Source organism: Punica granatum, chromosome 2, assembly GCF_007655135.1.
Source record: "Punica granatum isolate Tunisia-2019 chromosome 2, ASM765513v2, whole genome shotgun sequence".
In the NCBI taxonomy this organism is placed as follows: Eukaryota; Viridiplantae; Streptophyta; class Magnoliopsida; order Myrtales; family Lythraceae; genus Punica; species Punica granatum.
The window spans coordinates 38,252,709-38,262,884 of record NC_045128.1 but is presented as its reverse complement, the minus strand read 5'-3'; the positions used below and the strand labels follow the sequence as shown (position 1 = coordinate 38,262,884).

At 39.7% G+C, this 10,176-nt stretch overlaps 1 protein-coding gene, 2 long non-coding RNA genes and 2 other non-coding genes across 8 annotated transcripts in view; 3 read left to right on the top strand and 2 right to left on the bottom strand.

Annotated features, from left to right (window-relative positions):
• Window positions 1–2,969, bottom strand: part of LOC116193467 — a 7,767-nt gene extending 4,798 nt beyond the window's left edge. For 2 of the 4 annotated variants that reach the window (XR_004154314.1, XR_004154317.1), the window contains exons 1-3: window positions 2,775–2,969; window positions 2,090–2,169; window positions 152–256 (exon numbers count right to left, since the gene is read on the bottom strand). This is a non-coding gene — a long non-coding RNA (uncharacterized LOC116193467). The remainder of the gene's footprint in view (window positions 1–151; window positions 257–2,089; window positions 2,170–2,774) is intronic. The other 2 variants (XR_004154316.1, XR_004154315.1) reach the window with 1 other exon arrangement.
• Window positions 154–225, top strand: TRNAP-UGG. Its single transcript has one exon. It is a non-coding gene; the product is annotated as a tRNA-Pro (tRNA).
• TRNAP-UGG lies at window positions 1,236–1,307 on the top strand. Its single transcript has one exon. It is a non-coding gene; the product is annotated as a tRNA-Pro (tRNA).
• A 1,177-nt stretch (window positions 2,970–4,146) lies between the features above and the next one.
• LOC116194863 lies at window positions 4,147–5,039 on the top strand. The gene is made up of 2 exons (XR_004154542.1): window positions 4,147–4,406; window positions 4,498–5,039. It is a non-coding gene; the product is annotated as an uncharacterized LOC116194863 (long non-coding RNA).
• A 49-nt stretch (window positions 5,040–5,088) lies between these two features.
• On the bottom strand, window positions 5,089–8,283 carry LOC116193967 (endo-1,4-beta-xylanase 5-like). Its single transcript, XM_031522705.1, has 7 exons — window positions 8,214–8,283; window positions 7,524–7,570; window positions 7,216–7,435; window positions 6,732–6,895; window positions 6,497–6,595; window positions 5,557–6,342; window positions 5,089–5,442 (listed from the first exon to the last, which is right to left on the bottom strand). The coding sequence occupies exons 1-7, from the start codon at window positions 8,281–8,283 to the stop codon at window positions 5,089–5,091; spliced, it is 1,740 nt and encodes a 579-aa protein (XP_031378565.1).
• Window positions 8,284–10,176: the final 1,893 nt, after the last annotated feature.

Sequence of the window (10,176 nt, the reverse complement as noted above, 5' to 3'; positions counted from 1 at the left end):
GCCTCGCCTGATGTGCCTAAGCGCCGAGGCAAGCACTTTTAATAACGCTGAAACTGAATAAATGTATGGTCAGAGAAAATAATGGAGATCAAAATGAGGTCATCACCTAGGCATTTGCTCAAAATGATGGAGATCAAGATGAGACCATCACCTGGGCATTTGGTCTAGTGGTATGATTCTCGCTTTGGGTGCGAGAGGTCCCGAGTTCGATTCTCGGAATGCCCCCAACCTTTCTTCGTTGTTTTCTTTTTTCCACCTGAGCAGTAATGCGACATGGATTTCAATTGTCAGTCAAGTTAGCAGCTGTGCTATTTGTTTTTGGATATATATGATTCTTCATATTAATGTAAAAACCTATATTTATCTATGGCTGAATGATTGTGATCTTGAAGAGAAGGTAGAAAGCCATGCAAGGAAACAAGCACAAACTGATGACAAATAACTTTGCAGAGCAAAATCAACACTAAAACATTGATATGGGATTTGATCTCCTTCATACGATCACCATATTTCAACCTAAGAAAAACAGAATAAAGGCGTGTTCAGGGTTGCTAGAGTTTCAGGAAGTGGCCTTTTAGGAGCCACGAAGATGGTCCCTTCAGCTTTTTGTCTTCCATATTGAAAAGGATATTTTTTAAAGTGCTGAGCAGCTCTAACCCATCCAATAGGCATGAAAATCTCTGTGTGAGAAATTTCACATGTTACCAAATTAAGTAGAAGTCATTTGTCAATCTGAATATATATGTTGCATTTTTTCCCAAAAATTCAACGAATTAATTGATAAGACTGAGATGAATTTGAAATTGCTGAAGATATGAAATCAGTAACACACTTGCACAGCTTAATGCATAACTCTCAATTAGCAAAGCACGTTGCATTTTATAGTTTTCTGGGTATATCTGAAAAGCTTGGTCTGAGATGACTCTCCACTGCAAACTTTCCAATTGATTATCCATTTATGCTCTGAAAGTGAACTGGAAACATATTTGCTTTTGCCAACAACACAACCTGTTAAACCTCATTTTCCATTAGACAGGAGAGTTGAAAACAAATGTAGATGTTCACCGTAAGCAAACATACCCTAAGCTTTTCTTGAATACCTCAAATAGCAATAAGCACTTAACAGTTTCCCTCGAGCATTCCATAAATCCATGATTTTCAGTGCCAAACTACATGAGTCCTACTCATACATGGACAAGTATACTTTATGTACATCCTGATGAGTTTCAGCGCATGGGCATTTGGTCTAGTGGTATGATTCTCGCTTTGGGTGCGAGAGGTCCCGAGTTCGATTCTCGGAATGCCCCGTGTGACTGTCTTGTTTTGTTTCTTTTCCCCAATTGAATATTATGTAAAAATGTAAGTCCTTTTGTGTTTTTTTTTGGCTGAAATAAGCAAGTCCAATCAGCCATGATAAAAAAAAATTTCTCAATATAATTTGTAGCTTGAAGAAGCGTTTTACTGAGAGAAATGTAAATGACGCTGAGGACTGATAAAAGAGCTACATTGATTTTGCCTTCCCAAAACTCAATTGCAAACAACAGGAAAAAGCTCAACTGTCACAACTTATTACTTGTCCATGTTTTCATATCAGTTCCATATCATAACATATCCCAACCCAAACAAGAACTGATACAGACAAGAAAGCCATCTAGTAGGAATTACCATCGGAAACAAGAGGCAAGTATATTACAGTAGAGAGAGAGAGAGAGAGAGAGAGAGAGAGAGAGGATAAAATAAATGCTCTTTATTCAGATACTTGTTCAGGTGGTTTTAAACTAGGCCCAAAAATTCCCAAGTTCCAGACTCAGGGCGCCCAAATCTTTGTTTTTTATTACTGACCTATTTATCTTCTTCTTCTTCTTCTTCTTCTTCTTTCCCCTTTCCTTTTTCTTTCTTTTTTTTTTTTTTTTGTTGGTGGTGGGGGGTTGGGGGTGGGGGGTGCGCTCCGGGTTGTAGGTCAGGGTTGATGTGTTCTTTAACACATTCGCTAGTAAATTGATCAACTAAAACAAGTGAAATGAAAGAAAGCACAACAATCATTTCATGCAGATGACAGCAAGTATGTTTTATCTAGAGAAAGTCTTACCATAACATAGAGCAGTAATCATTGCCTTGAACTCAGCTGATCCATGTTTTCAACATGATTTTTCACCGACATTTAAACGCCTAGTAAAGAAAGAATGGTATAACAGGTTAGTTGAAATATACATGAAAATGGCAATGATCCAACATATCATCAGACAAGGATTTAGGGTTTCCACATTATGTCAGAAGGCTTTCTCTATTGATTCTGAACAGTCATCCTCCCAATGAGCCAGCTTTTATCCCACCAAAGACAAATTTAACTACACAAGCACCTCTAAGCACAAAAAAGAACACTTCCACGTCATTTATCATACCCAGGCAGCACTCAAGCGAGATCGGGACTGACGACTAGAAACAATTCCCAGCAGACAGTATGAGACCACAAATTTCACCCAACACAACTGATGAAAGGACGAACCTTCAAGCAGAACCTAGCATATTCAGAAGCTCTTTACTAAAGGGTAACCAAAAATATTCCCCAACAAGAAAAATATTTTTTTTTTCCCCAAAACTTCAGATGAACGGAAAAATAGCAAACTTCTGAAAACCTCTCATCTCGGCAGACAGGAAAGAATCGCGACAGCGAAGGGATTTCCCAAAAAAATCACCGCAAGAAAGCTCATGCCAAATAAGAAACCACCCAGAAAAGTAGAGCTCACGGCAAGGGCTGCATATCTCTTTCTTACCTCGTCGTTACACCATGGATGCTCGTGTTTGAGTTACTCTCCGGCCCAGATGCTTTGTTCTGGGTGTTCACGGTAATCGCCGACCAAAAAAGAGTGCCTTTTACGGGAGAAACCTCGTTTCCCACTTCCCTGCCAAGCGAAAAAGAGAGTGCTCCTGCGAGACTCTTGTCGGTTTGTCGCTTTGTTACTGATTGACATTCTTCCTCAGGCCTTTTGTCTCCGAGTGGTCAAAGTGAAAATAGTCAAATTGAGGTCTCCGAGGAATTTTATTAATCATTTATCTTTTGGCCTCTGGTCAATTAGCAAAATGGGGCCTCAGCTTTTAGATTTCTTACTTAGCTCCCCATTCTTTAATTACATCGAAACAAAAAAAGTGTTTCAACGGAAATGTGGACCTAATATAATAAAATACAAATTCTAATAACTAATAAAGGGACATGGCTAATTAATTATGATGGTGTTTGATAAATTAGTTATTTAAAAATTAAATACTTAAGTCAAAATCTTTTACTTATTTTATGAAATAGTTTTTTTATTAATGGTTAAATAATTTTCCTTACCTTTCATTTTTCTCTCTTTATTATATTCATTTTCTCTTATAATCAACTTGTAACTAACTCTTAAACATTTATTTAATTACGTTAAAATAAACACACCCTAATATCAAACCTGAAACCTTGTGTGTACCACTGCGATACACCATCTTTTAATTAAAAAGGAAAAGTTATTTAATTTGACATGTTCTTAATTGATTGGTTGATCATCTATTACCCTCGGATCAACATTGGACATGCAGCCGTCAAGTAGCTACGACGGCCTCTATTAAGCCCAAGTCGATATTCGTGGAGGTAGAACCCAGTGTATCTTTATCGGGATTTCTCATTAGATCCTACTGCATGAGTCTCCCTCTCGTCCCCTTTTCCTTCTTCTCTGAGGTCCGGTTATAAGACATTTGTCAGGACTCCTCGAGGATGACCAAACTCGGTATCCTCTTTCAGTGAGTGCCGTTGGGCATGTGCGATGAGGGCAATGAGTGATCTGGTTGGACAATATTGCCAAACTAGAAGATATATGCAAGCATTTCACGTTATCAGTATTTGAATATTTATGTTACGAAATCAATAACCAGTTTATTAATTACATCCTCCTCTATGCGTATATCTTTCCATCAGCTGGTTGAGTAATTGACAAAAGCTCGAGGAGTGACATTGGACTATTCATGGTACCCAGCCTGAGGAGATGGGAGCCATGACAAAATTTGCAGAAGGTAGGTGGGGGGGCCCACAGAAGATCACCTATTGTATTGACAAGAGGAGGAAGCATCGTGGAAGCCTACTTCACTTTCATCTCTTTACACTTAACTGCACCGCACATATACTCATCCTCCATGAACACGCCAACCCCTCCTCCAACCTCTTGCTCCTTAATTCAGCTGCCAGCTCTGTTTCCTTCTTCTTCATCACTTGATCAGCATTCCATCACTCTCTCATCCCAACTCTCCCATATTTACACCTTACCTTCACAGCCATCCCATTTCTCTCTTCTAATATAAGCACTAGTCGCATTGCTCTCTCCCGCGATGCTGCACCGTTCACGTTGAACAAACCCGAGTTAGGACCCTCTACTGCTAAGGTTCTTGGCAGCTGCCCTTTCTCCGCCTTGTTTAACTAGTTGTACCTGTATTAATCCCAGCGAAACGTGTTCTTCTCTCTTGTGCCGGCAGACATAGTTTATACAAATTACAGGCACATACAACTATATGGCCATTTTGCCGGGAATTTTCAATGGGCTACGACTATTCATCACGACACTGTGGGACTTGCAGGAGCTGAGGTTTTCGAACATCTTCGACGACGTGAGCTCTGTCGTCGTCACCATCATTGTGGCCGCCGTGTCATGCTTCTTAGCAGCTCGGGGACTCTGATAGCAGATGTTCGGGATACGGTTTCATTTTTTTCCGGTGTCCGTCTGCTAATAATCATTATTGTCTCTCTGTTGCCTGTTGATGGCCCATGGAAAAACGTGATTATTGAAGGTGCAGGTGTCAGCAGAGTTGGAGTTAGGTACATTAAAAATTAGAGCGTATCATTCGGATTGTTTTCATTTAAATAATCTCAAACGTGTTTCATGTTACTTATAATTATTTTCTGTACCAACGGACAAATTGGCATGGTATAGGTTTCTGCCATATCGACCATGTAGCAATTCGAATGAACCAGGAAGTAACGAATGAAGGTATCCAATTGGATTGAATTATTTCTCTAACTTAGAGCAGTATCAACAGTGACTTGATCGGAACTAAAACTTGAACAACTCAGACCAAAATGCTCAGAACCAATCTCTCTCGAGACTCCTCAACTGGAGCAACCTCAAAGCTTTCGGTACGAGACAGATTTTCTATTCCAGGATGATTGATTTTCACCTGGTACTTTCCACGAAAGAGGGAGGCCTCGACGAAGCCTTCCGAGTCAGTCGTGCCTGACAACGGTGCTGCACCCCATTCCTTCAGCAGTTTGTCCACGACGTTCCCCGTGGGCAAGTTTTTGAAGTTGTTATCAGTCAGGCACATCCTGTAACATCCCTGAGGCTTCCACGCCGACCATATCACGATCCCATTGACCTTGGGATGAGAATGCGCCTCCCTCAGTAATTGCTCCAACATATCTGCCTGCTTGCAAAACAATCCATCCACAATCCTGTTCAGCATATAACAGTAACGGGGCCAGTCTTTTTAAATTTAATTTTCTTTTCGTGTGTGGGTTGATCGGTAGGTTGTAATTACCTGGGCTGGTGAGCTGCCCCCGACGTCCACTTCCGTGAGCCAAATGGGCAGTCCTAGGGATCCAAGCGTGTCAATGGCTGATCTCATGTAAGCAAGGTCAAGGCTGGTGAAATGGCCCTCGAGCCCGATGGCTAGATTCTTATGGTCTCTGTTGTAGGCTTGAATATCATTAATCTTTTGGATGTACTTAGCAGGGGTAGACGCACTATCCCGGCTGTCTTCAATGGTGTTGTATTCATTCAAGAACAGAGATGTGCTCCCGTCAATAGCCTTAGCAGTCTCATAAACAGCTGCGGAAGCTGTCGGCCCGAGCTTGCTCTCAAATAATGAGAAGTGCAAATTCTCGTTCACAACGTCCCACCCGATAACCCGGCCTTTGTAGCGGCGCATGATAGAGTTAACCCTCCTAGTAACAGCCTGAGAGAGTTGGTCCGCTGGGAGTTTAGGGACCCAACCTGGCTGGTATCTTGGATCGTCCCACAGGACATTGTGTCCCCGGACAGAGATGGAATGCTGTTCGGTGAACTGAAGCATAGCATCTGCGACTGAATAGTTCTCTTTGCCCTGGGTGTACTCGGTGCTGTACCACTTCATCTCATTCTCGAATACCGTGACTCCAAACCTAGACGTGAACCAGTTTTGGTAGGCCGTATTTGTGAGGATGTTCTTGTTGATGGCACAACCGAATGGGAAGCTCCGCTTCTTTTGCTTGATGGTGATATTGGCGTTAGGGATCGGCTTGTTTTGCTTGTCTAGCACGCTGATTCTGACCCTCGTCTTCCTTGTCTGCACAATTCAATGGAGTATGGGAAGTCTACTCAAAATTTACTGGTACATACAACTTATAGAGGCCTAACTTGCAATATTGACAATTCCGTTAGTTTGGGATATTTTTCCGGGTTTTCGATTACCAAACACCCGTGAGAATTGGTTATCATACTTTTTCGATGCTTTGCAGTTGGTGGGACTTCCATTCTTCTTGTGTGAACGGCTGCAGGGAGATGCTATCGACCCAAATCGCAGCAGAAACATTTTCGGCCTGAAAGTTGTCAAGCAACTATTTAGTAATTTAACCAAACAAAGGTGTTAACCCAAAAACAAAATCCAAACGAAGGCTGCGGTAATATCGGCCATATCAAAGTTTCACTGAGAACCAAGCAAGCACAGAGAAGTACCTCGAAGTAAAGCTCCGCGGGGCCCGATTCATCTGCTGTGAGGCCGCCCTTGATCATGGACCAGCACTTTGATTGGGCCATAACGGTACCAGCATGCTTGAAGCCAGTGCTCATCTTGAAAACAGCTCGTACTGGGATCTTTCCCTCACTAACCTGTATCCAAGCTGCAGAGAACCGGGAAAATCTTATCTCGACATTCAAATTTGTTAATAAGGTATCTACAATTCCAAGGACCCTTTGCCAGTATTAGCACCATAGTTATCAAAACAAATTGAATATCCGCGACTCAAGGCATGGGTAACAAGATATCAATAAGTCTAAAACTGTATAATTGGTTCAGCTCTTCGGTGAAACATTTTTGGTTCAATATGGTTTTTGTGGTTTATATCCATATTAGTTGTTCTACAAGAATCGCGTTTGCCATTTGACAAGTTCCTGATATTGTATGTTACCAATAGCAGATTGATGGAAGATGGAACTATACCAGAGAAAGGGTAAAGCTTATCCTTCTGCAGGTAGATCTTCTGTGACACGCTGTCATATGGTTGATTCCTTGTATGTGCTACAATGAACTCATTGCCCTCGATGCGTCTGTGCTCGAGCTTCGGGTTCCCAGACTTGGACCATCCCTTCAGGCCATCGTTGAACTCCGGGTTCTTTATTATTCCTCCATTATACTGAGGCTTGTGTGGGATAGGCAAGCACTGACACATCACATAATTAAATAATCATTTCTTGTCGCCAAAACAATCTATCAATGCTTCTTATCGGTGTTTTTCCAAGCAGACTTACCTCAGTAGTGGCCGTATAATCATAAGACAATGCTTCGGCTCCAAATCCTGCGGAAGAAAAAAAGTCGAGTTACTTTTGCCTTTCCATTACTTTAGTATCTTATTTTCGCATGCATAGCTTCGTATTTCTAGCACGAAGTATGGAATAATGTATTTTCCTATTGGCAGAGGAATTGCAGAGCCCCTGCTTGTAATCCGTCTTTCTTGGTTCGTTTGCTTAATAATAGGGAAATTCTAATATGACTATGTGTCATCGGGATACGCTTAGTACTTTAGTTCAAATATTTAGCATTTTAGTTAAAGTGTTTAGTACTTTTGCTATTTGTAATGGATTATACTAAATAGTAAATACTTCAATCGTAATACTAAACACGTAAATTGAAAATAGAAGTAAGAAATACTTGTACTAATCACGATTATTAAAAATACTAAATATTGGAAGTGAAGTACTAAACGTGTCACAGAATCATGTCAGCAAAACTCTAATTGCGTGACATGTCAATGATAATCTTCATCATTAGCAATTAATCACACACTCATACGAGTTGTATCTGCTGAAGCGACTTCATATCTCGGTTTATACAGAAGAAGAAGAAGAAGAAGAAGAAGAAGAAGAAGAAGAAAACCCATAATTCGAAACATCTTTTTTGTCTTTTTTTGTTCCGGATGCAATCCAGAGGACAAAGCAAACCTGTGAGGAAGGCTGCAAAGACAAGCAGCACCACTGCATATGCAACCAAGTTTCTCTCTGCAAACCTCATCACGCAGAATCTCAATAAGAGGAAGGGGATGAAGAAGAAGGATGACCACTGAAAATTTGTGTGGGGTATATATATGAAGAAGAGATTTAAATCATGGCGTGGATTTATCAGACAGTCCATTTGAGGATCTTCACTTAGAATGGGATACATATATATATGGTCATGTTGTTATTAGTCCAGCTTTTTACGAATTAGAAGTTACCAAAAACTATTTTGAGAGCGATGCACATTATCATGTCTGCTAATAGTTACAGTAATATTCCATTGTCATGTCAGCAAGGAAAGAAAAAAAAAATACATTGCAGCAATCTTTCATGGTGCAACGTGGACAGGGTATCCCACTTCTGCTATATTTGATGTGCAGATACAACTCATTACTATCTTCTTAATCTCGTACGAAATTTTTCTGGATATTTTAACCGCCTTTTCTAATGATCAGAAGATATTTGATTGACATTTCTTTTTAAGAAATAATTTGGAACAGAGCTAATACCAAAAGAATAAAAAAATAAAAGAAGAAGAAGAAGAACTAAGACTCTCCAGAAACAGCTATGGTAAATTAATTTATTGACTATGTTCCCTTTTAAAAATTTGGTAATTTTGCCACAGAGATGACCCTCAAAATGGGAAATTTGTCCCAATAAATTACAAAAGGGTTTTTCTTTCTTTTTTTAAAAAAAATTGGTGGAAGATAGTAATTATTGGAGAGAATTAAGGATAGGGATTGACATGATCTAGGGGATTATGGGGAATCTTTTATATTTATGGGATGTTAATTATAATGTAATATTATGTTTTAATATTGGTTGTAATCATGATCTATAAATAAGAATAATCTCCGCACAATTATGTGAGTGAGTTTTATATCAATTCTCTATATTCTTTAGTAATTACCTTCCTGTTCTTTTTTTTTTTTGGACTCAGCAGAGGTGGTAATTACTTGTTTTTTGTATTTGCAATATTATGTTCTGCAAAAAGGGATAACGAAACAAATAATAATTGCTTCTTCCTTATAAGGAAGAATATTATCTTCTGTTTTTGAGAAGTCAATATAAGATGCTTTAGGCTCAAGAAAATCTTTGTAAGTTTCAGCATCTAAAGTCCATGTCTAACTCTCTCTCTCTTCTTCTTCTTTTTTTCCCTCTCGTGGGATCTGAGATCCTTAGTACCTGCCCTCGTGCGCATGGATGCGAATGGTACGAGAACATCAAGATGCAAAGCCATAACGCGAAGCAAGGCACGTAGAATGTCGCATCGTGTGAGCAAGGAACAAACGGAATGCATAAACAGCACAGTGAACTAGACATATGTGAAAGCGAAGCCGGCCTAGACTGATCCTGGAAATCCAAGCGCAAGAGGGATAATTAAAAACTTAATCCTTGCACTGACCCTTCTTATCTTCATTTGCTCATGTGAAACTCCAAACGGTTACCCTTTTCTTCCTTTCATTCATCATCATCCCACAAGTGGTTTTGGACCTGATGACCAATTTGGTGAACCTGCAGATGTCTCCAATTACTCATTGATAATATATAGTGTCTGTCATAGACTCGATCATGGGCCGAGGGTCAATACAAGTTTTTGGATTAGAATCTAGGGGGCATTTGGATTCAGAGTTAAAGTAACTTTGATTTTGATTATGAAAAAGGACAAATGAGATGTGATTATAAATTTGATTTTGGAAACGTGTGTTTTTATTATGTAGTGTGTTGAGTTAAAGTTAAAGTTAAAATTTTTGACTTGGAAAATGTGTGTTTTTGTTTTATAGTGTGTTGAGTTAAAGTTAAAGTTAAATTAAAATTAAGTGTTTGAGAATCCAAACAGGACTTAGGATTGCCCATGTCTCGATAAAGACGTCTAAGCCGTTACAGGGTGCTCAGATCTGACTCATCT

Coding starts and splice junctions, on each gene's coding strand:
- LOC116193967 (XM_031522705.1), bottom strand. CDS start 8,283: ATGAGGTTTGCAGAGAGAAACTTGGTTGCATATGCAGTGGTGCTGCTT. Junction 7,571..8,213: donor CTTTGCAGCCTTCCTCACAG/GTTTGCTTTGTC, acceptor TTTCTTCCGCAG/GATTTGGAGCCGAAGCATTG. Junction 6,343..6,496: donor AACTGCAAAGCATCGAAAAA/GTATGATAACCA, acceptor TGAATTGTGCAG/ACAAGGAAGACGAGGGTCAG.